At 47.4% G+C, this 27810-nt stretch overlaps 1 protein-coding gene across 7 annotated transcripts in view; it reads right to left on the reverse strand.

The window, feature by feature from the left end:
- The window catches only part of LRRK1 (leucine rich repeat kinase 1), an 86455-nt gene that overhangs the window by 57446 nt on the left and 1199 nt on the right, over positions 1–27810 (reverse strand). For 4 of the 7 annotated variants that reach the window (XM_083849733.1, XM_083849734.1, XM_083849737.1 and 1 more), the window contains exons 2-3: positions 25603–25818; positions 670–833 (exon numbers count right to left, since the gene is read on the reverse strand). In XM_083849733.1, the coding sequence (XP_083705859.1) occupies positions 670–833; positions 25603–25669 (231 nt within the window). In that variant the 5' untranslated portion in view covers positions 25670–25818. The other 3 variants (XM_083849736.1, XM_083849735.1, XM_083849738.1) reach the window with 3 other exon arrangements.

A 27810-nucleotide genomic window follows, 5' to 3' on the forward strand; every position in this document is an offset into this window, starting at 1 on the left:
TTTTTTGTTTTGCGTGTACTTACTGAATGCAGGACTGAGCTCCACTCTAAAGCAACTTTCAGCCCTCGTTAACATCGCAGGGGTTGTGCCTGCACTTAACCACTAGCCCAACAACCTGAGGTGCAGTATACCCTTTTAGATCAAGTCATACACATACAACTTGCAATGCAGGGCCTGCTAGCTGGAGGTCAGTACCATGCTCAGGTGGCAACACAGCTCCTGGATCAGAGCTGGCTTGCATTTGGAGAGCAGGCAGAAGAGCCCAGGACTCTAAGCATCTGACAAAGCCAACACACCCACACATACCCCAACAAACTGGCAGTCTGGTGTGCAATACCGACCCCAGCAAAGCCAGCAGGGGGGTTTACCGCCACTTCAGTGTCGACAGGATTTCTCCCCTGTGGTTCCTGTCCTTGATCCTGTTCCCATGTACACTTTTCCCTGTGGTCTGTCTCATCTTTCTGATCATTGTTTTCAAGTGCAAATATTGTCCCTGGGCACATTCCTGAAGTGCCCCACACAACCAGGCACGTCTGGGGCCCTGCAGCACCACTGTAACACACACAACTGAACGGATTGTCTGCACGAGGAGTAGTGGAAGACAGCAGCTCAGTATTTGAAGGTTTCTTTCCCAAAAACATTTGAGAAAGAGCAGTCATCTAATCCTACCTTTTCCACTTGCAGTGCCGTCTCCTCACATGACAATTTAATCAACTCTTGGGCTTTAGTGGTGTCTCCAGCTTTGTAAGCAGCCTGAATGCTTTCTGTAACGGGTGTCTGAATTATGGAGACTTCGCCGACTGTGGACTGCTTGCCACCCATGTCCACAGTTCCTGCAGCAAAAATAGAAAACAGGTGTCAGGAAGAAGTCCCTCTTTATTACTCAAGTACAGCTGCAACATCAATGCACCCTGGCAACACGAAGTGGTGAGTTATTAACAGTGAAATATTTACTGCATATGATTAAAGAAAAAAGAGGAAAAAATGTCAATGCTAAATATATATAAGAAAGATATAAGATATAAGATACATAAGATATAAGATACATAAGATATAAGATACATAAGATATAAGATACATAAGATATAAGATACATAAGATATAAGATACATAAGATATAAGATACATAAGATATAAGATACTGTCCTGGTTCCAGTTAGGACAGAGTTAAGTAGCTCATAGTAGCTGGTAGGGTGCTATGTTTTGGATTAGGATGAGAAGAGCGCTGATAACATGCTGATGTTTTAATTGTTGCAGAGCAGTGTTTACACCAGGCCAAGGACTTTTCGGCTTCTTGCTCTGTCCTGCCAGCGAGCAGGCTGGGGGTGCAGCAGGAGCTGGGAGGGGACAGACCCAGGACAGCTGACCCAAACTGGCCAAAGGGGTATTCCATACCATCTGACGTCATGCTAAACAATATATAGGGGTGGCTGGCCGGGGTGGGGGGGCCGGCTGCTCGGGAATAGGCTGGGCATCGGTCAGCGGGTGGTGAGCAATTGCATTGTGCATCACTTGTTTTCTTACACATTATTATTGTTAATACTATTACCATTATCACTATTATTATTATTATTGTTATTATTATTTTCCTGTCTTAATAAACCGTCTTTATCTCAACTCACAGGCTTCACTTTCCCGTTTCTCTCCCCCCATCCCAGAGAGGGAGGGGGGAGGGTGAGCGAACGGCTGTGTGGTGTTTAGCTGCCAGCCGGGTTAAACCACAACAGTCTTTTTGGCGCCCAACGTGGGGCCCGAAGGGTTGAGATATCGACAAATCTGACCAGAGTGTGTTAAACTAAAATTGGTATAAGTATTGGACCTGCTTAATAGTTGCTAGTCACGATGTTGATTGCCTTAATCTCCAGTCTGCTGTACCTGTATTCCAAATTGAGTTTTATGGTGCGTTACTTTCTGTATGTGCTCCCTGTTGCACTGTTTATCCTTTCCGGGCCCTGGTTTAAGATTGTTATGGTACTGTGCGGTGTAACAATGGCTTATGAAATGATGAAATATCTGGTCACGACTTTAACCTGGTATTTGTACTCAGCACTGACGTCGACTCTATACTTTGGAACCCATATCTCGGAAACTATTAGCAATTACACCTATTGCCTGTTTTCGTTAGGGAGCCAATCTGTGAAGGGGACAGGGGAAGACATGTTTCCCTACCTGTTCACTCTCCCTTTCTCCTTCACCACCACCCTCTTATCCCCCGAGTTAGTTACGGTGGTTCTCCGAGATGTTGAATATCCTTGGGATACTCAGACCAGCCTGCTCTTGTTGTTATGTCTCCTGAATGCGCTTCAGATTTTGTGGAGGGTTAAACAACTACTTAGGAATCTCATCCGGAGATCTGTCTTGAGGCGGGATAGTTGCGAGTGGCAGGGAGTGTGGGAGGATATGGGCAGGTTTCTAGAGCAGTGGTCACCTCCAGTGTTTTGGACATTCACCCCTGAACAACTGCAAAATCCTAAAAAACTGGCAGAATGCTTGAAAAAAAGGTGTCATGACTCTGGCAGTTCCAAAGTGACACAAATCACTGTAGCGTGCTGGGGTCTGGCTTGTGCCTATCGAGCTGCAATTGATGTTATTAGCAACCTAGCTCCAGCTCCTGCAGCCGCTCCAGTTCCAGCTCCTGCAGCTACTCCAGCTGCAGCTCCTGCAGCCGCTCCAGTTCCAGCTCCTGCAGCTACTCCAGCTGCAGCTCCTGCAGCCGCTCCAGTTCCAGCTCCTGCAGCTACTCCAGCTCCAGCTCCTGCAGCCGCTCCAGCTCCTGCAGCCGCTCCAGTTCCAGCTCCTGCAGCTACTCCAGCTCCAGCTCCTGCAGCCGCTCCAGCTCCAGCTCCAGCTCCTGCAGCCGCTCCAGCTCCAGCTCCTGCAGCTACTCCAGCTCCAGCTCCTGCAGCCGCTCCAGCTCCTGCAGCCGCTCCAGTTCCAGCTCCTGCAGCTACTCCAGCTCCAGCTCCTGCAGCCGCTCCAGCTCCAGCTCCAGCTCCTGCAGCCGCTCCAGCTCCAGCTCCTGCAGCTACTCCAGCTCCAGCTCCTGCAGCCGCTCCAGCTCCTGCAGCCGCTCCAGCTCCAGCTCCTGCAGCTACTCCAGCTCCAGCTCCTGCAGCTACTCCAGCTCCTGCAGCCGCTCCAGTTCCAGCTCCTGCAGCCGCTCCAGCTCCAGCTCCTGCAGCTACTCCAGCTCCAGCTCCTGCAGCCGCTCCAGCTCCTGCAGCTGCTCCAGCTCCAGCTCCTGCAGCCGTTCCGGCTCCTGCAGCCGCTCCAGCTCCAGCTCCTGCAGCCGCTCCAGCTCCAGCCCCTGCAGCCGCTCCAGCTCCTGCAGCTGCCCCAGCTCCTGCAGCTGCCCCAGCTCGTGCAGCTGCTCCCACTCCTGTGGCTGGGTCAGAGAAACGAGCTGTAGCAGTGCAAGTTGACCCCGCAGAGGGTATCCCAACCCCTGTGGCAGACCCTGTGTCTGGGTCAGAGAAACGAGCTGTAGCAGTGCAAGTTGACCCCGCAGAGTGTATTCCAAGCCCTGTGGCAGACCCTGTGTCTGGGTCAGAGAAACGAGCTGTAGCAGTGCAAGTTGACCCCGCAGAGTGTATTCCAAGCCCTGTGGCAGACCCTGTGTCTGGGTCAGAGAAACGAGCTGTAGCAGTGCAAGTTGACCCCGCAGAGGGTATTCCAACCCCTGTGGCAGACCCTGTGGCTGGGTCAGAGAAACGAGCTGTAGCAGTGCAAGTTGCCCCTGTAGACAAGGTGAAAAAATGGTATAGAGGCTCAGGTCGTTTAAAACGCAGACAGTCTTCTGCTAAGTCTGGGCGAAGTGAAGACGAGGCTGGGCCATCAAAGGTGCAGGAGACTGAAGATGAGGATGAGGATGGCGAAAAATCAACAGTAACTACCCGGACTCCATACCAGCCATCAAAGGTGCAGGAGACTGAAGATGAGGATGAGGATGTCGGAAAATCAACAGTAATTACCCGGACTCTATACCAGCGTGAGCTACGAGATGTGCGAAAAGATTTTGGTCGCTGTATAGGCGAGCAGCTTGTCACCTGGCTGCTCCGGTGCTGGGACACGGGAGCCAATTATGTGGAATTGGAGGGCAAGGAAGCCAGGCGGCTGGGATCCCTTGCTAGGGACGCATGCATTGACAAAGCAATTGGAGATGGAGCACAATCTCGCAGCCTCTGGAGGCGTCTCCTGTCAGCTGTGAAGGAAAGGTATCTCTTCAAGGAAGAACTTGTATGTTTACCAAGCAAATGGACCACCATGGAGAAGGGAATTCAGTACCTGAGGGAATTGGCCGTACGGGAAGTAATTTATAAGGACCTAGATGACGCACAAACATCCACAGATCCAGATGCAGTCCAGTGTACACCACCCATGTGGCGGAAGTTTGTACGGAGTGCCCCATCATCATATGCCAACTCATTGGCAATACTAGCCTGGAAAACGGAGGAGAATCCCACAGTGAATGAAGTGACTAAAATACTCCGGCAGTACGAAGGAAATCTCTCCTCTTCCCTAAAGGCCTGTGTCTCAGCTGTGGAGAAACTCTCTGAAGAGGTCCACCAACTTAAAGAGAATTTATCTTCCCCTCCACCTGAACGAACCAGTGTCCACCAGCTAAAAGAGAATGCTTTAGAGAAACTTTCTGAAAAGATCCACCAACTTGAAGAAAGATTATCTTCCCCTTCACCTGAACGAACCAGTGTCCACCAGCTAAAAGAGAATGCTTTGGAGAAACTTTCTGAAAAGATCCACCAACTTGAAGAAAGATTATCTTCCCCTTCACCTGAACGAACCAGTGTCCACCAGCTAAAAGAGAATGCTTTGGAGAAACTTTCTGAAAAGATCCACCAACTTGAAGAAAGATTATCTTCCCCTTCACCTGAACGAACTAGTGTCCACCAGCTAAAAGAGAACACCTTGGAGAAACTTTCTGAAGAGATCCACCAACTTAAAGAGAGTTTATTTTCCTCCCCACCTGTACAAACCAGTGTCTCAGCTATTAGGGGTAAACGTTCATCTATGCAAGGAAGACAATATGGTGGGCACACACACCGCGCCACCCTGTGGTTTTACCTACGTGACCATGGAGAGGACATGAGAAAATGGGATGGAAAATCTACTGCGACCCTAGAGGCACGGGTACGTGAATTGCAAAGGAAAACAATTGGGAAAAAGGAGTTCTCTGAAAGGTTTGCTGCTCCAACTTCCAGCAGGCAGTCCTTTAAACACAGAAATGAAGATTCTGACCAGGACTAGAGGGGCCCTGCCTCCAGCCAGGGGGAGGAAAGGGACAATCGAGTTTATTGGACTGTGTGGATTCGATGGCCTGGCACGTCAGACGCACAGAAGTATAAGGCTTTGGTAGACACCGGTGCACAATGTACTCTAATGCCATCAAGCTATAAAGGGCCAGAGCCCATCTGTATTTATGGTGTGACGGGGGGATCCCAGCAGTTAACTGTATTGGAGGCTGAAGTGAGTCTAACCGGTAATGAGTGGCAAAAGCACCGTATTGTGACTGGCCCAGATGCTCCGTGCATCCTTGGCATAGACTATCTTAGAAGAGGATATTTCAAGGACCCAAAAGGGTTCCGCTGGGCTTTTGGCATAGCTGCTTTGGAGACAGAGGACATTAAACAGTTGTCTACCTTGCCTGGTCTCTCAGAGGACCCTTCTGTTGTGGGGTTGCTGAGGGTTGAAGAACAGCAAGTGCCGATCGCTACCACAACTGTGCACCGGCGGCAATATCGCACCAACCGAGACTCCCTGAGTCCCATCCATAAGCTAATTCGTCAACTGGAGAGCCAAGGAGTGATCAGCAAGACTCATTCACCTTTTAATAGTCCCATATGGCCAGTGCGAAAGTCTAATGGTGAGTGGAGACTAACAGTGGACTATCGTGGCCTGAACGAAGTCACGCCACCACTGAGTGCTGCAGTGCCGGACATGCTAGAACTCCAGTATGAACTGGAATCAAAGGCAGCCAAGTGGTATGCCACAATTGATATCGCTAATGCATTTTTCTCCATCCCTCTAGCAACACAGTGCAGGCCACAGTTTGCTTTCACTTGGAGGGGAGTCCAATATACTTGGAATCGGCTGCCCCAGGGGTGGAAACACAGCCCTACCATTTGCCATGGACTGATCCAGTCTGCGCTGGAGCAGGGGGAAGCTCCTGAACACCTGCAGTACATCGATGACATCATTGTGTGGGGTGACACTGCAGAAGAAGTTTTCGAGAAAGGGAAGAAAATAGTCCAAATCCTTCTGAAGGCCGGTTTTGCCATAAAACAGAATAAAGTTAAAGGACCTGCACGAGAGATCCAGTTTTTAGGAATAAAATGGCAAGATGGACGCCGTCAAATCCCAATGGATGTGATCAACAAAATAACAGCTATGTCTCCACCAACTAGCAAAAAAGAAACACAAACTTTCCTAGGTGTCGTGGGGTTTTGGAGAATGCATATTCCAAATTACAGTCTGATTGTAAACCCGCTCTACCAAGTAACCCGTAAGAAGAATGCTTTTGAATGGGGCCCTGAGCAACGACAAGCCTTTGAACAAATTAAGCAGGAAATAGTTCATGCAGTAGCCCTCGGGCCAGTCCGAACAGGACCAGATGTAAAGAATGTGCTCTACACCGCAGCCGGAGAGAATGGTCCCACCTGGAGCCTCTGGCAGAAAGAACCTGGGGAAACTCGAGGTCGACCCCTGGGGTTTTGGAGTCGGGGATACAGAGGATCTGAAGCCCGCTATACTCCAACTGAAAAGGAGATATTGGCAGCATATGAAGGAGTTCGATCTGCTTCGGAAGTGGTCGGTACTGAAGCGCAGCTCCTCCTGGCACCCCGACTGCCGGTACTAGGCTGGATGTTCAAAGGAAGGGTCCCCTCTACGCATCATGCAACTGATGCTACATGGAGCAAGTGGGTTGCACTGATTACTCAGCGGGCTCGAATAGGAAACCCCAGTCGCCCAGGAATCTTGGAGGTGATTATGGACTGGCCAGAAGGCAAATACTTTGGGATATCACCAGAGGAGGAGGTGGTTCGTGCTGAAGAAGCCCCCCTGTACAACAAGCTACCGGAAAATGAGAAGAAATATGCCTTGTTCACTGACGGGTCCTGTCGTATTGTGGGAAAGCATCGGAGATGGAAAGCTGCTGTATGGAGTCCTACACGACGAGTTGCAGAAGCTGCTGAGGGAGAAGGTGAATCGAGTCAGTTTGCAGAAGTAAAAGCCATTCAGCTGGCTTTAGATATTGCTGAACGAGAAAAGTGGCCAGTTCTCTATCTCTATACTGATTCATGGATGGTAGCAAATGCCCTGTGGGGGTGGTTACAGCAATGGAAGCAGAACAACTGGCAGCGCAGGGGCAAGCCCATCTGGGCTGCGGCATTGTGGCAAGATATTGCTGCCCGGGTAGAGAACCTGGTTGTAAAGGTACGCCATGTAGATGCTCATGTGCCCAAGAATCGGGCTACTGAAGAACACCAAAACAACCAGCAGGTGGATCAGGCTGCTAAGATTGAAGTGGCTCAGGTGGACCTGGACTGGCAACATAAAGGTGAATTATTTATAGCCCGATGGGCCCATGACACCTCAGGCCATCAAGGTAGAGATGCAACCTACAGATGGGCTCGTGATCGAGGGGTGGACCTGACCATGGACACTATAGCACAGGTTATTCATGACTGTGAAACATGTGCTGCAATCAAGCAAGCCAAACGGTCAAAACCTCTTTGGTATGGAGGACGATGGCTGAAATATAAATATGGAGAGGCCTGGCAGATTGATTACATCACACTCCCTCAAACCCGCAACGGCAAGCGCCACGTACTTACAATGGTGGAAGCAACCACCGGATGGCTGGAAACATATCCTGTGCCCCATGCCACCGCCCGGAACACTATCCTGGGCCTTGAAAAGCAAGTCTTATGGCGACATGGCACCCCAGAGAGAATTGAGTCAGACAACGGGACTCATTTCCGAAACAACCTTATAGACACTTGGGCCAAAGAACATGGTATTGAGTGGGTGTATCACATCCCCTATCATGCACCAGCCTCTGGAAAAGTTGAACGATACAATGGACTGTTGAAGACTACACTGAAAGCAATGGGTGCTGGGACATTCAAAAATTGGGATACACATTTGGCAAAGGCCACCTGGTTAGTCAATACCAGGGGATCTGCCAACCGAGCTGGACCTGCCCAATCAAACCTGTTACGCACTGTAGAAGGGGATAAAGTTCCTGTAGTGCACGTAAGAAACATGCTGGGTAAAACAGTCTGGGCTACTCCTGCCTCAGGAAAAGGCAAACCTATTCGTGGAATTGCTTTTGCTCAGGGACCTGGATGCACTTGGTGGGTAATGCAAAAGAATGGGGAGGTCCGGTGTGTACCTCAAGGGGATTTGATACTGGGTGAGAATAGCCCATGAGTTGAATTGTAGTATGTTAATTATTATATAATAATGTATGTCATCACTACCATGATTGCTATATATCATAGATGAAAATGGTGATTAATTAGAATGTATTGGACAGAGTGTAACCTGAGCATGACATAAATGGTATGGAATAAGGGGTGGATATCTGTCCTGGTTCCAGTTAGGACAGAGTTAAGTAGCTCATAGTAGCTGGTAGGGTGCTATGTTTTGGATTAGGATGAGAAGAGCGCTGATAACATGCTGATGTTTTAATTGTTGCAGAGCAGTGTTTACACCAGGCCAAGGACTTTTCGGCTTCTTGCTCTGTCCTGCCAGCGAGCAGGCTGGGGGTGCAGCAGGAGCTGGGAGGGGACAGACCCAGGACAGCTGACCCAAACTGGCCAAAGGGGTATTCCATACCATCTGACGTCATGCTAAACAATATATAGGGGTGGCTGGCCGGGGTGGGGGGGCCGGCTGCTCGGGAATAGGCTGGGCATCGGTCAGCGGGTGGTGAGCAATTGCATTGTGCATCACTTGTTTTCTTACACATTATTATTGTTAATACTATTACCATTATCACTATTATTATTATTATTGTTATTATTATTTTCCTGTCTTAATAAACCGTCTTTATCTCAACTCACAGGCTTCACTTTCCCGTTTCTCTCCCCCCATCCCAGAGAGGGAGGGGGGAGGGTGAGCGAACGGCTGTGTGGTGTTTAGCTGCCAGCCGGGTTAAACCACAACAGATACATAAGATATAAGATACATAAGATATAATAGATATAAGAAAGTGATAATAAAATACTTTCCAGCAGGGACATGAAACTGAAAGGGACAGCAAGTTCCCCAGTTGTTCCCAGAGGTGGTTTCCAAAGGAAGGTGTGAAGAAAGCTCACACGGACACAGACACATATGCTCTGCTGCAACCTGCCACACTCAGCCCCTGGCTACAGGAAATCGGGGAAAAAATTGCTTATTTGCATTTGGTTAAAGTCCTTAAAGCCCACAGGTTTTCACAAGCAAACAAGGATTTTTTTTAAATAATATATATATATATTTTAAATAGACACACATGTCATTCAGGGGCTAGTTTAATGCAGTCTGGGGAAAGAAGTAAATTTGGACCAATCTATAACCGTCGGTAAATATCTTTGAATAATGCAGTCTGAAATCATCCATACATTCTGACTAACGCTTCTCATCAATTATTTAAATGAAGCTCGAATCACTCAGACACTGGAGACAGCTCCAGAGATTTGTGCCATTAAAAACGTGCCCGCATCGATAACCTTTCTCAGATGATGCAGAACGTGTGAAGGACAAACAACAGAAACGAAGGCAGATGAATGTGATATTAAATTACTGCACAATCAACAGCATCTCAGAGTTCATGTAATACGTACAGATGCCTCATAATTCTGTAGTTTTAGGGGGTACATGGACAAAAAATAAAAAATCCAGCAGTTGCTCTGGTATTTCAGAGCAGACCAGCCACCTGTAATGGACCTGTAAGAATACTGCTTATTTTAATTCTCTTTTTCATAGACAACACAGGTAGGAAATGAAAATGATTCCTAGGCAGGTAACTGTTTAAAGGGGGATAGAAGAGAGAACTTTAAAGCAAAATAATTCTCCAATGTCAACGGTTCAGTACTGGCCTAGCGCAGATGGAAGCGAAGACTGCAGTTACTGCAACACGCAGCCTCCCCCGTGCTCGGTGCCCTGTGATGAAATCCCGAACCTACAGAGAAGCTCTGGAATTCCCCTTGGAGGAAAGAATGCCTCACATCGGAGATCCAAACCAGCTGGAGAGCTGAGCAGGAAGCCCTGCAGATCGGGGCTGACAGAACACAGGGATTTTAAGCAAGTTCCTATAAATAAATGCTGAAAGAAGGGGCCGGTTTTATTTCCTTTCGGCCTGGATCCTAATTTGGGGGGCTATCGCTCAAGATCCAGAGCTAGAACCAATTCCTAGTGCACAGGCGCATCCTTTCCAACAAAGCAATGAGCAGGGCCACCTCTCTGTTTAAACCATGGCCACGGAAGGTGGAGGTACGAGTGTCTCATGGTCAGAGATTCCTTTAGGGTCCGGGAGACCCCAGTGTCACTTCCTCATCTACTAGGCAGGCCTCCAGGCACCTCCACGCCCTGCTCACCAGATCTCTTTTTGGGGAAGCCTTTTCCACCTCTTCTGCTGGAACGGCCCCGCCGTGCAGTGGGGACGAGCAAATCCACTGGGCCAGCGCGCACAAGGACCACGATTTCTCTAGCTGCAACACAGATCTTCCAACCCCAAATTAACTACATCTCGAGCTCGCTTTTCCTCATTCTGACCCCCTCTTTCAGATGTGCCCACCACTAAGTAATTCATGAGCAAGTGTGTATTACCAGGGCCACTACAAGGAAGCTAAAGAAACGAGACAACAGTTCTATTGTAACCGAGGGAAGGAGGAACTCAGCAAGCTAGACCCCAACCCCAAGACAGCTTCTGTGTTTTACCCAGTAACTACTTCACGAACGTATTTGACTAATGTGTCATGCTTCCTCATGCATTTTTGGCCCCCGCAAAACTTCTTAAATCCCTTCCAGCGTAATGGTGGAGCTATAACCACAGCTAACATCACCACTGGTAGGAGAACATGGGCTGGCCATCACCCGTCATGGACTGGTGGGCACTCTGGCACTGGAAGGTCTCAGATGGCTGGCTTCACGGAGCCCATATGCTCCCAGAGTTACCTGGCAAAGTCCTCAAGATAGTAATTTTAGTCCCTAAATGAAGTTTTAGCCCTGTCTTAAGCAAATAAGATTTTTCTATCGATCTAACAAAAACATACTAGTGAGGCTACGTCTGAACATCCATCAAGTAGAAGTCAATAAAAGCCTCATTGAATGTAAGTAATCTTGGCAATTCTACTGTTTGAAACTGATATATTTGTATTTAAACATTCTTGGCAGAAAGACAGTGCTGCTCGTCGTTCAAGTTTCTCATATAGCTGTCATCAAAACTTCTTTCTGTGTTTGTATTTTGCAGAGTAAATTGACCTCCTGCCTAAGAAGACCTGGGAAAAAAAAGATGTCAACAATCTTCACCCTAAAAAAGATCTTGCAATTGAACTAATTTCAAGCCTGAAAAGAACAAAACCGATGAGTCACAGAGTGATAAAAAAGCTTGCCCTCAACCAACAGCTGTACCCACATGATTCTGTCAAAGTGAAGTTGAGATTTCAAACATTAAGCGAGACAAGGTGGGCCATCCGCTCTACGGTTCCCAGAAAACACCAAGCCACCCATTGCAAAGCTAAGCATCGCGTGAAGCAAATTACCCAATTCACAGAGGGCTTTCTGGTGACTTTAGAAATGATATACTGACTTCTAGTATACGAATGGAAAATAAGAAGCAGCATATTTTATGAGCTTAGTTTATACTTGCCAGTAGGAAAAAGAAAGAGAAGTAAATTCTACTGACTAAAGACTGGTTTATTTCTAAAAGATGCATGACTGAACCATCATCAGTACTGCATTCATGTAGGCTGGGAATAAAATTTTGCCAATACATGCATCAGCCATTTTTAGCAAAAAATCTGGGCTGAAGTCCCAAGAAATTCTGCCTATGTCTTTAACCCTACAAATCTCATGTTTTTTACCTGAACACTTTGTGGCTGTCATAATAGGGTCTCCTCAAATCCATATAGCCTTGAGCAACACGGTACGAGAGCAGTAAGTGACACTGAATGATACTGAAACTCTGTTTTCAGACTTGATCCCACCATGTGCTGAGCATTTACACCTGGATGTCCTGAAGTGCTTTTAATTCTTGGATTACACAGACCCAGGAACCAGCTTCTGCACTTTGCTCAGCAGGGTCTACATTAATATTTGACAATGCATATGGCACAGCAAGTTACGGTATTGTTACGATATACTTCTTGGGTACTCCTGTAATAAAAGGCTGCTAGAAACTCCAGAAGCTCTTACACACCCACTGTGATTTCCCTTGGTTTTTGCTTTATCACACAGGTCCAGGACAGAGTTCCTGGGTCCACTGCCCCAGATCCATGCCCCTTACCTCTGAGGCTGCGGCAGGGAAGCAGATAAATGAAGCCTATTTGGACTGAGGAGGAATGGTGTGGGGTCATTCTCTAACATATTTGAATTTCCATGCAAAAGCGGCCACGGGCTTTACTCCCTAATATTCAGTCCCTATCTCTGCATCTTCTTTGTTTAGTTTCTCCACAGATCCACAGCCGCTTTGCTGGCTTTCTGCTACTGACTGTAAGCAAACCAAGCACTGTTTGTAAAGGGAAAATGGGGGCACTTGCCGACGTTAAAAACATATCCTTCGTCTATCTCTCACAGCAATTAACAGCCTGCACCAAAGCAACTACCTTTGAAATCAGGAGTGGGAAATATTTCCAGTGTTTAATACTTTGGAAGTGTTTTTTTAAGTTTGGCTTTTCAGCAACAGCTTTTAATAAAGGCAAGACTAATTTTCATTTTAAAAATATTCCAGTGGAAACAGCGGTTATCAATAAAAAAACAGTGTTATTTTATTGCCATTCAGAGGTTACAGCAGCATCAATTTAAAAATGCAACAGACTGCACGGTCCCAGCTGAGAGAAGCAAAATGAAAATAGGTCTAATTAATAATAAGGGGTACCAGGAGAATGTCAGAGAGATATGCAGTTACACCCAGTCTTAGGCCGTGTTATTAGAGCAAGTGAAAGAAAGATAAATTTTCTAAACTGATATCGTGCCATTATCAATAAAAAGGTGAGGGTCTGCAGGTCAATGCTGTGAATCAGCAAACAGCTGCATAACAGAACAGCACATCGTACAGATTATTATCTTTATGTCCCAAATCACTGCACCCCTGTCTTTGACACACAGCCTCTCAGAGATTTTAAGTGCTGCATTAGTCCCTTTGATAAAGTAGGTGCTTGGGGAACTGACTAGGATATTTTTATTAGAGAAAGATATAAATGAGATGTTTAACACAGGATAAAATAGGGCAGGTAGCTAACTTACTCCGCAACAGATTTACAACAATAATAAGACTTTAAAGCTGCTACTGACCTTGTCATAATTTGTGCAGGTGTTTCCAGAGAGAGAAGCAAATCAAGATGATGGCTGTAGCACAGCCTCCCATTCGGCGATGCTCAGTCAAGCTATTAATTCCTTGGACCGTTAGCCATCCACCTCTGCTTCAGCACAAGCAGCTCTTACAGTGGCCACTGGCTGGCTGGCTGCTGCTTCGTCTGAATTAACTACTGCATTTTAGCCTTGACAGTTATTTTCATCTCCATGTCCCATTACGGTGAAATCCAAGCCTCTGGTTCAGAGAGGATCTGGGGATGGGGGTGGGCAGGGAGGCTGCCTTTCCGGGCTGAGCTCAGACATTAATTCCTCAACAGCACCAGATGGCTCCAGCTAACCTCCACCAGCTTAATCTTTGGCCATTTTGACTTCTGAGCGCTGCCCCAGAGCTGAGGTCTAAAGCGCCCTGATTATTTAAAGTCACCCCTCCCAAAGTCTTCAAAACTCACAAGAGTTGCTGGATGTTTTTTAATGCTGCTCTATCAAAGCTTTGGCAGGCTGCTCTGCAAAATTCATGGAAAGCCCTATTATTTCTGAGGCGCAGAGCTAGAGTCTCTGTAACAGACTCATCTATCTCCCATCGCTCTGAAAAACTCCAGATTAACAAAGCGAACAACAGCCAACAGGAAGCCTCCAGCGATTTCAAGGGATGATGGATCTGTCCTACATTGTGCTTTCCAATGAGATTGGGGATGAAAATGTTTTTAATCCTACGGAAATTTCTGAGATACTGAAACGTATTCCCATCCCAAGTCAGGAAGAAAAAACAAACCTCCATTTGATACAGTAATACATATATTTTTAAAAATCAGTCCAAGTCAGTCAAAACAGTTCATGAAACAAAGATACCTTCTGCGTTCCTTCTCTAATTCTCTAACACTTCAAAATAGCCTTTTTATTTTTTTCTCTAAGTTAGGAGGTTTCATTCATTCCTTACTTAAAAGACACAGTCACAGACCAAGATCTGGCCCCAGAAGGGGGCTGTTCCCCACCTGCCCGCGTGCCCCCAGTCCCGCAGCAAAAAGGCTGTGATCTATTTTGTCTTGTTTTCAGATCTAGGAAAAATACGTACGGCCCAATCCATTCTGGTATCGAACGAAGCCAGCAGGATTAAAAAGCAGCGAGGAGCACTTATAAAGGTCCCTGTGAGAAACTAAGGAAGGAAAGTTACGGGGAATCGGACTGCGGGGTGGCAAGAGGGTTTATCTGGGAAATCCAGCATCCCTGTGCAGGGGACACGACAGAGCTGGGCTGTGTCCTTCCAACCCTAATTAACATCTCTTCTTAATGAGCGAGACCTGCCAGCTTCTCAGGACAATGAGAGAACCCTCCATGTGCACTTTTTCTTCCCGTTTTATGCGGTTTGGTTTCACCCAAACATCCATTATTTAAGCTAATTACTGGAATGGCTTTACACTACGATCTGCCTGCCAAGCCAGTGGAAAAGGTGATATATTGAGTACAAATATAACCTGCCTCCACGACAGAGCTCACAACCGATGCTCACAGCCCCAAAAGTAAGCTTACAACCCTATAAAAGGCCAGACTCGAAGCATAGAAAAATGCTTTGAAGACAACAATTTAGTACCAAAGGGATCTTTTTCATCATTATTGCATAATCCAACATCATTTTAAAATCGTTTACGTGCCAGTACAATGCATGCCAACTGCTTAGCTGCAATAAATGTTTTCCAGCAAGCATACGGGATTTTGGAAAGGACACGCTGACAATTTTAGGTACAGCAATGCAAATTGACCAATTACCACCAGAGCCACTGGAAATTTTCTATTTAGAACCACTCTTAACCTGCAAGGAAAAAACATTTGCTAATGCAAATCTGCGAGGAAAAAATTAAGTCCTGGACAGCAAAATGCTCTGGACTCCTGCCTCTTTCAGGGCTCCAGAACTGAATTACGAAAACCAGACAGCTCAGAAAGCTTTAGCTCCACATGTATACAGTCATTTCTCCATCACCCAGGATAACGAGGGGAAGAGAGGGCAGAAAAGCCTCAAATACTAACAACACTGAGACTTGGCAGGCTTTGGTGGACAGTAACACTGATAACGAAGCCTCTGCCTGTCACAGCACCGACACAGGGTCGAAAAGCTCTGCCAGGCCCGAGCAGGCTCCTGCATTTGTGCACGTGCCTCCCAGACTCTGCAAATGACTTGTTTTACCCAAGAAGTTCAAGCGAAATAGTTATTTCTATTTTCATGACGTACAAAAGAGGCTACACAAAGCCACGACAAGGAGTGTGACCACCAGAACAAACCCAGGGGGTCAGTGGGCGAATCACACCGGCAAGCGCAGGTAGCTCGAGGGTGAGTGACGGCGAGCACCTCGTCCTCCTCCTGCGCTGCTGGGGCTGCACCCAACCCCTCCCGGGCCGATAAACCTCACAGAAATCCCAGCTGGGAACGTAGGGAAACCTGGAAATTCGCTGAAAGGAACCGGGCCTTCATCGTTGAGGACGATGGGTCTGCCCTCTCACCCGAGGACACGCGTCAGGCCTCACCAGCTTCACGGGCACGCGTTCAGCCCCTTCTAACTGTAGGAGTGCTTGAAGCATCGGTGGCCACAACACGTTTTTCAGTGGACAGACAGTTTCATGGTCCATGACGGTGAAGGTCCGTGATGGTGAAGGCACCATCATCGCTGGTAGACACATTACAAGCTTCTGGGCAGGGGAGGAATGAGGTAGAGGCCAACCTCCTGCAAGGACCAGGCACAGGCTGCGTCCTGCAGTGAAGGGGGACCCCCGCATCCTTCCCTTACATCTCTGGGGTGCAAAGGATCAGCAAAGACCACAGGGAATAGTGACACAGTGACAGAAATGCCACCATGTTGTTCCACTCCTAAGGGAGAGAGCCTGAGGAAAGGAAGAGAGCTCCAAATCGCCAGCCACGGCTGCGGTATTGAAAATACAAATGACTCAGCTCTAAGTGAAAGTTTCTATTTTCGTCTTTTGGCTCCAGTGATTTGGTTCCAATCCTACAGCTTGAATCATTCAGAAATATGCTTTTGCATGCAAGGCCAGCTATGCCACTCTTGCTTTCCAAAATTTAAATTGGAAAATATACATTAAGCGTGCAGAAGTACGACCACGCTTTTGGGTTTTCTTCGTGTCCATTTCCAGGTATGGCTGGAAAGAGAGGATTATTAAATCATGAAAGGTGTCTCTAGCGAGGCCATTCCTGTCCAACTGAATCAAATATTATACCCGTGAAACCAAACCAGGCTTGGATTTCCATTTGAAATTTCATAAAATAGAATTTCACGGCCAACTCTGGTTTACTTCGAAACTTTTCTGTTTCCCTAACGTTCAAGCTTTCATCAGAATGGAAAAATTCCCATGCATCATTGTTTTCTTTCTTTCAGACTGATCGTTTGCTCAATATCCTTCTAAAAAGTAAGTCGGCACTTACGCACACTGGGGAAGCAGCAAGTCACAGCCAGCCCCCGTATGCTTCGTTCTCCTTCGACGTACATTTAAAGCCAGCTTAAGGGAGAAGCAAGCGCTTTGAGCCCCATCGTATGACAGGGCTCCTGGGCCGATGCTGTAACCTGCACAGTCGCCAGTGTCCTTCCTCCTTTCCCCAAGGAAGCACTGCAGGTCTCTTACAGAACCTGGATACATGAAGATTTTGGGAAGACTGGCCAGAAAGGAGGAAAAAAGGGGGAAGAAACATGAAAAAGATACGTAAAAATACCTTGCGTGACTCCAGTTTATCATGTTCAAGGAAGGCTATGACAATCTGGAGAGCTGAAGATGAATTAAGAAACGGACAGTCTAATTACAAGATTAGAGACGAAAAGAGCTTGGTTTGTTGAGTGTGGAAAAATGAAAGCTGGACAGGGATGCGAGCACTGTCTATAAATACATCCAGAGGGAGACACCAGGGAAGAAGAGCTATTTATGTACAGGGTACAAACACATTTCAGCTGCCAGTTAGAAGAAAGTTTAAAGTGCTGGAGGAATGAGGCTTTGGAACAGTCCTCTAGAAAAAGCAGAAAGAACAGACAAGTCAACTCATTTAAAAGATGCTTTGAATAAGGTTTAGGAGGGTGACAGCAGGACGCTGACCTACACACCCTTCCAGTCCTACAGCCTGCATTCCCACTTCACACCTGCGCTGAAGTTAAATCAGCTATCGGGCACCAACAGTCATAACAAAGATTACTTTGAAGAAAGTTGGTATTAAGAGAGGGTGTCCTTTATCAACCCAAAGAGGTTTGGCCATAGCAGAGTCAAAGGAAGGCCGGAGCTGGGAAGGACACCAGAGAAAAGATATGAATGTGATACTCTGGAAAAGAAAAGAAAAAAAGTTGGGAAAGCGAGGCTCTGCTCCAGCTTCTACTGAACTTGCTGTGAGCGCTTCCACCAGCATCCATGCAACAGAAGCAGATCCTTAGAGGTTTCCAGGAGAAAATATCGAGTACGGAAGATTGCATTAGCAGCTGTGTCTGGAACAGAAGAGAAAGTTTTGTTGAAAAGGCCTCTGCTGTTGGCCAACGCAGTGCTGGTCCTGAATCAGGCTGCGTGATGATGTGCTGCCAAAAATGTAACGGGCTACCAAAAAAACCCCACCACCTTCCGTATCTGGTGACAAAACCTACAAGCGGCAAAAGTGCCTGTATTTGGGAGGGGAAATATTTCCCTTTCATCGTCCTGATGTCTGAGAATGTAAACATTCATTTCAGTGGAAGAAAGACAAGGGTTTTGTCTGGGAGGATGCTATGTTCAACTGAAGGTGCGTGCTGTGAACCCACTGCAGCTTGCAGCATTTTCAGGTGGTTGCTCCAAGGCAAAAAGGGCAAAACCAGGCAAGGCATGTTTCCTTCCTACCAACATATGATGAGCACAGATCCAGTGCATGTGAAAATCTTGCCCGATCCATCCAAAAACACTTTAATAGCTTTTATTCATACCCTGTCATTGTGTGAAAAGTCCTAAGTGCAATGCATCGGAGAGCTGTGACCGTGATTACAAGCCAACTTAAGGAGCTAGACATTTCTGTTTTCCAAGCTACATTTGAGATCTGAAAAGGGATCCTGTCCATTAGTGTTAAAAAAAAATATGTTCCTGTTTGATGCAAAAATAAAAGCTTTTTCAAAGGCTCTTTGATGTGCAAGACAGAAAGACATGCAGGCAGATGCTGAAGGAGGTCTTGTCTTAAGCAATTACCAGCACTGCTTTTGAATCTTACTCCCCAGACAGAATTTTAATGTGAAGTAGATAATCACACTGCAGAGCGTATCAGCTCTAAACCTTGTGGCTTTTCAATTAAGCAGCAATAACCTGTAGTCAAAATACTCCCTGCCCCGCAAGGGAATAAAACAAACAACCCTGAACCAACTAAATCCAGGTGAAGCAATTCCGAAGACACACACGCTTTTAAAAGGCCTCGTTCTGAGCTCTCCTCGGGTAGCCAGGCCAGTTTTCCAAGCGATATTCTGATCATTAAAACAAGCAATGATGTAATTTCCACAGCAACCACAAACATACCAAGAATATTTGAGCTAAATTTATCCAGACTTCTTGTTTGAATCACTGCTTCGGTTCGTTATTTTTCCACGATTTTCAGCGGCGCGCAGAAAAGAAGCTGTGGGCAGCCTGGGACAGGGCTCTCTCTGCGGCAGTGTCTGAAATGCCAACCTTCGTGCCTGCGAGCCACTTAGAGACTATCAGGAGGGAATTTTGGTCGCTCTCCAGCTCCCATCTCCCCAGGTCCCTGCTCTTTCACCCTTCGCCCTCCTCCTCCCTTCCTGTAGCAGACTGACCCCTTCCCTCTCCTCCACACGGTGAGGCAACGCGAGGCTCGTCTTTGCGGCTGAGAAGTTCCCAAACTCACCACAGACCTGCTGTCCGTCCCTCCAGGAGATGGTGAGCTGCAGAAGGAGGAACTCACGCCAGAGCTGGTGCCGCTCTGCGGCAGACCCCCAGCCCTGAGGTCCTGAGCCCCACGTCCCACCACCAGCGCCGGGAGAGCTCAGCCTGGGGAAGGGGTCACCGCCTTCACCGGCAGGTACACGCACCCCTGCAAGAAGTGCATCACCAACAAGGCGTCACGGCTCTTCACCCTCTCTTCCAACACGGCCAAGGTGGCTGATTGCCACGGCGAGAGGCACTGGGCGTCTGCAAAACCTGCAGCATAACCTCTAAGATCTTACTCCATCGACACTGCTGTTGTTCTATAGGAGTCTTTTCTTTTCGGCTATCACATTTTACCACGGTCAGGCATGTCCTTGCTGACTCCGTTTCAGTTTCGTGATCAGCCTCACAGCTTGCCTGCCTGTCACCTAGCTGTACACAGTTTAAGGTCTGTTATTTCTCAAAGCACTCCTTTCTGTTTGTTTTGTTTGCTTGTTTACCAGAAACTTCAACCCACGCCTCCCCTCTGACTGCAGGAGGGCTTTCTGAAGGGTGAAGGCTTTTCCTAATACCTACAGACTCCTTTTGTAAGGCCTCCCTTTAAGCTAAAGCGATGCACGAATTCAAAGCATGCACACACTCTCATCATGAAGCTATCAGTAGCCTAGATAAACGGGCTGCTGCTGTGGTTATGTATATGCAAAGAAGCAATGCTGACCCACTAATGAACACAGGCTGATTAGGGAAAGGAATTAAATATCGGCCTAACTTGACGTAAAATCCAAGACAGAACCTATTAAGGGCCATAATTCACCTATGGGGCAGACTGAGAGCTGAATGGCATCAAATCCATCCCCCGACACCCTCATCTACAATGCAAACATTTCCTCCCAGCTAGCCGCCTGCTGCCAAGCGCAGCCCTGGCAGCTCCTTTATTGATCAGAGAAATGAAAAACAAACAAACCACAGACCTGATGCTCTAAGGATCCCTGAAGATCGGATCCAGAGCCTGTTATGCCAGCGCAGAGACTTTAATGGGTCTTACATAAGGCTCCCAAAGGCTTTGGAGAGGATGAAAAAAAAATAAATTCGTAGCACTTTCTTTAATGCAAGTATAAAATTGCCTGTAACATCACCGGCAAAACAGTAAATCAATTACAGGCCTGGTAAAGACCGAGTCAGTGTGAACTCTATCAATTGCTTTTTCCCCACTGCAACGGAGGATAGCAGTTCTGCCTACGACCACAGTGCCAACCTCACCTGCTTTATAATTAGTAAGGTAGTTAAGGGGTCCCTGTGTGCAGGTTCTCGGTGCCACGGCTTTTCTTTACTTCCCTTATCAGCTCATCTTTGTTTTTTCCAGGCGTCTTGACGGAGCTGTCCTAAGTTACATTTCAGTGTACCAATACATCTTAACTGGAAGGTGGAAAATAAAGCTGGATAAAAAGGTGGAAAATAAAGCTGTGTAGCAACAGATAATGCCATGCACAGCTCAGACAGGGACTGGTGTTCCACTGCTGCCTGCACATCACTGCCTTTCAGGCTGGACTCTCTGCCCCGCGGGGTCTGTATCGCACCGCTGGCTCTCCCAGCAGCTCTGCCCTCGAGTTCAAGAGCAGGCTGGCTTCTGTGGCATCTACTAGGAAAAGCTGATCCTGCCACCACTAAGACCTAACTGCTCCTTTAGATCCCGTGACTCCAGAGGGGCACAGCACCCCCAAGCCAAACTCCCCACTGGCACAAGCACCCATTTTCCAAAGCCAGCAGCTCCTTCAGACGCCTCCGATTCACAATGAGAGGCACCTCCCAGGGCACGTTCCGAAGAAGAGCGATTAGCATCCAGACTCTGAAAAATCAGTTCAGAGCATCTCAAACGAGGCACCTAACTGCACACGTCCCCGCGTTCACTGCCCTTTTGGGAAACCCTGCCTGGGCTCAGCGGGATGGCGCAACGCGGCTGGGCTGCAGTCTGCAGAGGAGAGCAGGCTCAGCCACAGGCATGTTCTGCTGGCCTTCCGCATTAGCAGTTGGCCCCATGTGAGATTTCACCACTTCTGTATGAAGTGTGTATTTAAATATGTTTAAAAATACAAGCCTATTACCGCTTTACTAGTGTACTTCCTATTCCTGCCTAGCACTTCCTACTTCTCCTTCTGCAGGGCATTGCTGAGACTAACTCACATACGATACCTGTTCTATTTTTTGTGTCCTCCCACACCGCCTTTTTTTTTTTTTTTTTTTTGCTTGTAGGAATACTTTCAATTCACTTTTTAGACTCAAATTAACTTGCAGCTTAACAAGTAGGAAGAAAAACAGAAAACCTACAAGGCTCGTTGCACAGAACTTCGAGCAAGCAGCACGCTTTGCAGGCCTCAAGTGTGCTCAGGTCGCTCCCCAGATGCTCTCCTGGCCCTCCACCCTGCCACACCATCGTAGCAGACTCAGGCGATGCTACTACCTCCACTGTGAGGATGGGAAAAAAGAGGGCAGAGAGTGCAAGTACCTTTTTCCTTCTCATGCCTCAGATGGGGCTAAGGTGGTGTGCCCTCAGACACAGCCGCTGGCTGTAGCCCCATGCACAGAGCTGTAATGCAAAGCTTCACACGGGACTTTCACACGGAACAAAGTGACACCAGGGGTGCTGCACACACCAATTTCGCCTTCTTCCTCTATTCAGCTGGAAAAATTTATGAGCAAAGATATTCACGCCACCAAACGCAAGCTCCTGCCCTTCACGTGTAAGGCACCAAATCCAGCCGGGCGAAGTGCGAAGGAACGACAGCAGAGATCTCACCTGGAGGCCATGCACAGGGTGGGCCCTGGCTACTTGTAGGGCTAACCCCCTGTGAGTCAACCTCAGCCTGTTGCCGCTCGACCGCTTGTGAAACTTTCCGTACAGAATTGCACCAGCTCCCGCGCGGTGCCTCTGATAAAACGACCCGTTAGCTCCTCGGGCTCAGCTCCTCGGACTTGGCCTGGAGACTTGCCGGTGATTCAGGAGGTGGCAGCAGCTCTCCCTCTGAGTCAGCGCTGAGCCGCGGCCGAGGCAGGGTTGCAAAGGTCGCTGCCATCGTGGGTCGCCTCTCCCAGATAACATACGAAGCCCCGGGAGCTGCAGGGCCGCCACGGCCCCTCTGACACATAGCTGGTCCGCCCCAAATTCCAGCACGGGTCAATATATTCTGTCTACTTGCCCGCTCTCTCATTTTAACATCCGTGTCCCTTTTCCAGGCATACTGCATGGGCAAACTTCCCTCAGAAAAAAGTTGCGAATGCCACAAGATTTCAAGCACCTCTCACTGGCATCGTTGCTCCTCATTATGTAACATTACATACATTACAATGCAGCACACCTTTTCGATATTCATCTCTAGATTTAGCAGGAGAGAAGAGACACCCTCTGGTGCGTTGGGAAGATAATCCAATTCCAGCTCAGAGACACACACAAAGGGCACACGAACGCTCTGGGACTTTGAATAAAATTCTCAGTAAGAGAGATAAGCTCCCTAACAAAACTATTCTTACATTTCAGGGGACGATGATTGCTTTTCTACATCTTTGCTGAAACATCTCCTAGAAACTCATCTGAGAATTAAATGCTAGCTGTAAAATTTTGTAAGATTCAAAGAAAACAAACAGCCTGTAGAAAGCAGATGAATATTATGTTCTAGACATTCATGTGGTGATATCTTTGGGCTTCCATTGTATTTCCTACAAGAACCACATTATGTCACCTCCATTATATTATGCAGAGCTCTTTAACCCAGTTGAAAAAAAAAAAAAAGCCCACTGCTTCATGAGATACTGCAGCCGCCCCCATACCTCCGCTCGCGTTCTTTCTTTTAATTAGGATAACATGAACCAACCTAGGAGAGGGGAAGCCGGGTCTGAAGAGGCGAGGGAGGTGCTGACTGCACCCGAAGGGGAGCATCATTCTGCACGCCAGTGACAAACCCTCCCTGCTCTGCTGGCAGCGGCCAGCCAAGCCCCGCGGCATCCCCGGAGGCTGCGCAGGGTCCGGTGGTGAAACACGGCTCGCTCGCTCCCGGGGGAAGCGGGCATCCTGCTGGGACACCGGGTGAGATTCCTGCCGCAGCCAAGCGAAGCAGCAGCGGAGACGCGAGCAGATGCAGTGAGGTGAGCCCACGTTATCGTATGTTACACTTGCTAACTTGTATTAGTGACGCCGTGGGTGCGTTCTCCTCGTGAAGATCTGGCCAAATGCATAGCTGTCAGGAAAAAAAAAAAGCCCTAAAGCCTTCCAGGCACCGGTGTACCTTGTGAAAGCCCTCGCACCCCTACGCCCATCCTTCCTGCCTGAAAGCAGGCTCCAAGCTTTTGGGGTGCTAAGGGGGTCCTCAGCGCCGCAGGAACCATCTGCGGTGTCGCTTCCCCGCGGGTCCCACTGAATGGGAGCAGGAGGCTGCATCCAGGCTGTGAACAGACGCATGTAAACAATCGATTCAGATGTGGAGGCTGAATGAGTCACTGCATTCCTGCATTCAAGTTGTGTAACAGGATCCAAATGCAGAACGAGGACCAGCTAACTTAGGGAGTGGACCAGCTAGCTAATGACAATTATTCTTGGCAGGACTCAATCCAGAAAAAAAATGTGTTTAAACACGTATAGTATGCTTATAAAGAACTAATCCACCAGGGCAGCACCAGGTCTTAAGCTTTCCTAGGGTCACTTGGCCAGTCTTCCAAAAACTGTTTATCAAATAAAACAATCCAGGCATGTAAGGATAGAAGAGTTATACCAATAAGATCTGTATGCCTCCAGTTAGCCAGTTTAACTGAATATATTTACATAAAAAACATGTAAGAAATTTCTCAGAATAAAAACCACATTCACAATGGAGAAAATAATTTATACCTTTTCCTCTTCTCAATTCATTATTCACTCAAACTAATTTGCTTATTTGCTGTATCTTTAAAAAGCAAGAAGAACTGGTCAAATCACTATTGCAGAACAAAAATTTAGCAATTCTTAACACTTAGCACAGATTAAAATTCTTCTCATGAAGAATACTTCACATAGCTTAGTATTCAAACGGAGTTGATTTCTTCCAGAGAGAAACTCATACGATAGAATTCAACAATTTTAAAGATATTCAATAACCAAGTGCTTATGATTATTAGAGATACAATGCTAAACAACGAAAGCAAAACCAAACAAAATCAGTAGCACAGAATAAGCAGAATACATACGGAGAGTGGAAAGAGTTCCCAGAGCTCCCTGTGACGCTGGTGAGAAACGTCTTTAGACAAGATAAGGCAGCCTCTGAATAAAGTACCAGGTTTTGCTTCATAGTTGCTGATAAAATCCAAAATAAGGCTGCAAAAACATTAGCTTCTACTGAAGCCTGCTTACTCACTACAAAGCGTCAAACACACCTTCATCCCACACTTAAAACGCAGATGCCGCCTCCTAATGAACTGCTTGTTGCACGGAGGGAATACCGTTATGCAATAAGCAGAAGGCTATTTCTTGATGCAGAAACATAACCGGGTTTTGGCTCAGAGAAGTACAGCACTGCCGAGGAACTGAAGGGTTCTGCATTAAGAAACAGCCAAAAATAATTTGGCTGTTCAGAAAAAACCCCACAAAACTAATTAACAGGAAACAACCCGAAGCTTACATCCCTTCCTAAAGAGAAATTTCCACCTATGGATTTATTACGTTGCATAAATGCAGACCTCCTAATCCATCCCACTGATGCATTACTGTAAGTCACTGAACCAAAGCTCAGAGCAAAACTGGAGCAGGTTAGTATCTGTTCAGCCTGAGAACCGATGCTCTGATTTTAGCAGCTTTCATACCCTGAATACACATTGCATCAGTGGCTGGGAACATATTTGCATTCGCATGCTGAAAAAGCACAGATCTTGTAAAACATATTTAGGAACTGCTGAGACATGATACATATATTGACTAATTCCGTAGGCTTTGGGAGAAAATTGGTCTTCAGAGAAATGCTATTCTTATCACCTGAACCGTCCAACGTCATTCTCCTTGCAAGTATAACTCCTCGTTCTGTACTGTAGATTTTCTAAAATTAAGGCTCAAAGCACTCAAAGATCTTTCATATATTCAGATTTCATTGAAACTAAGTGGCAGCTGGCTAGCGAGTTTTCTTAAAACCTTCCACTCCCAATTGGAACAGGAAAGAATAAAATCGTCCTATTTACCATTCTGTGGATCCATGTTGCTCTCTCTGGAAACAGCGGATTCCTCAGTTCCCACACACCAGTACATTCTGGGTCGTAGTTGTGAAGATTCAACAGGCAAACTTTCTGCAGCACTTGAAACCGAGTAGTGTTGTCAAAGCTGAATGATCTCTGTCAATTAAGTGCAGGAACGGAGCGACTGCTAGTGAGCACCATCTTGAAGAACCATAATTTACCCTGTTTAAAAATAAACGGTAAAACAAATTAATCATTCTAGTAGAGAAAGTGCAAGATGCTTATTCCCGTCTGAATGTTACTCTGCAGAAAAGCACTCATCATCCTATGCAAATATAAATACAATTATTTCCATAATAGCTTTGTTCAAAGAACACAACGTGAATTAACAGAGGAGACTAACAAAGTCTGCACTATAGAAAAGATAAATGTTCCCAATTTTTCTCCACCAAAGCTGACTCTTTGGTGAGTCTTCGGGTGGAGGGGGTGGGCAGGGGTCACAGCTGCAGTTTGATTCTCCACAAGCTAGTGTAAAGGCAGAGCATTGAAACGACGAAATGCAGCTGGAAAAATCCTAAATGCAACCTCGAAACCTTTCCCATCCGCAAAGAAGACTGTGGCTCTTGTGCAACTCCACCGTGAGAAACTGAAAAATAGTGACGTGGTTACTGAGACCATTCTCTATAGAAAAGAGAAAACAGAGCTAAGAGAAACACACCAGCTTCTTTCCCCTCTGCCCAGTCCTTCTAGAGAAGTCCAGCGCTTTTGGAGCAGCAGGCTTCTTCAAACACGTCCAGGGAGGCAAACCAAGCCCTTAGGAGCTCTCGGAGGTTGGCTGCTGCTGTACAAGACAGCTCGGAAGAAGACCGCACAGCTCAGTCTCCCAGGGCTTCTGACTTCTTCAAATCTGCACACCTGCACATTTTCTCTCTTCCACCGCTACAGGTGAATTTGCAGCGTGTGCCCAGCCAACGCCAGCGCTCCTTCACTTTCTGCTTTCAGTTTCAGCCCGTGAACGCCTCTCAGATGTAACACAGCGCCCTTTACCTTTGATCCTTATTAGATTTTCTCATGCTCGGTGCGTGATGCTGAGGTTTTGATCCAATTTGGCAAAGCACATAGCCCACCTCGTGCTTCAGCAAGCAAGACCCAGGTGCATTGCTTCGTGAGCAGAGGTGGCTTTTGTGCTGGGATCGGGATCAGGGAGTGCATAAGGACACACGGATCCATCCCCACTCTTCAGAAAGCTGCCTGCTCCTCCCTCATTACACAGCATTTTAACCACAAGCCAACACCGTTAAAAAATACTGAATGCTACATCAACTGTTTCCAGGCAAATACTTGAGTTTTAGGCGCACTTAGAGCAAAACCGAGCTCCTGATGACCCCTACTTTGTGGTGCCGGCAGCAGGAACCAAAACTCACAGCCCAAGCGCCGTGCACATCCTGCAAGCTGGGCAGCGGGCGAAGCCACAGGCTGCGGTTTGGCTCTGGGGTGCTTTTCAAAGATGGGAAAAATGATTCGGGTGCCACACAGCAAATAACGACACGGACCGAGAGGCGTGGAGCGGGCTACAGGCAAGCTCTTTCACACGCCCCCACAGCCCAACGCCTCCTTCGCGGCAGCACGGCCGCAGATGTCCGCGCAGCCAAGCACCAGTCTGTCCGTCCGTCCATCTGTCCGTCCGTCCGTCCCCACCACAGACCGCAGCAGACACGTGGGGGTGTCGGGGAGGCCGCTGTGCCTCCCAAAAGCTGTCCCGGTTGTTCCCTCTGAAGATGAAGGGGACGTGATGCTCGCAGCACCGAGCCCCTGCCTTCCCGGCACCCTCACCGTCAACGTGCTGAGCAGCTGCATCAGAACGAACACTTCCCCATGCAAAAACCAACAGAATAACTCTTTTTAGCAGATGCTGGTTTTTGAAGCGTTTCCTTGCCGTACAACTGGGGCACACCACGTCTGAAAAGCTCTGAGAAAAATCACCCCGCTACCAATGTTTAAGTCTCTACCTGGATTCCTGCCCGGGATGAAACTTTCCTTGTACACAGGGAAAGGAAAAAACTTAGGTTAATATTTTTCCTGAAACTTTGATAATCAGTTCCCTTTAACGGCAACTAGCGAATGCTTTAGCTGTAAGTGCACTGCTGCCACACAGCCCCCACGCAGGCAGTACTGCTCCTGTATTTCCGTATTTTGGGACCTTTGTGTATATAC

This window comes from Anser anser, assembly GCF_964211835.1.
Source record: "Anser anser genome assembly, chromosome: 10".
NCBI lineage: Eukaryota > Metazoa > Chordata > Aves > Anseriformes > Anatidae > Anser > Anser anser.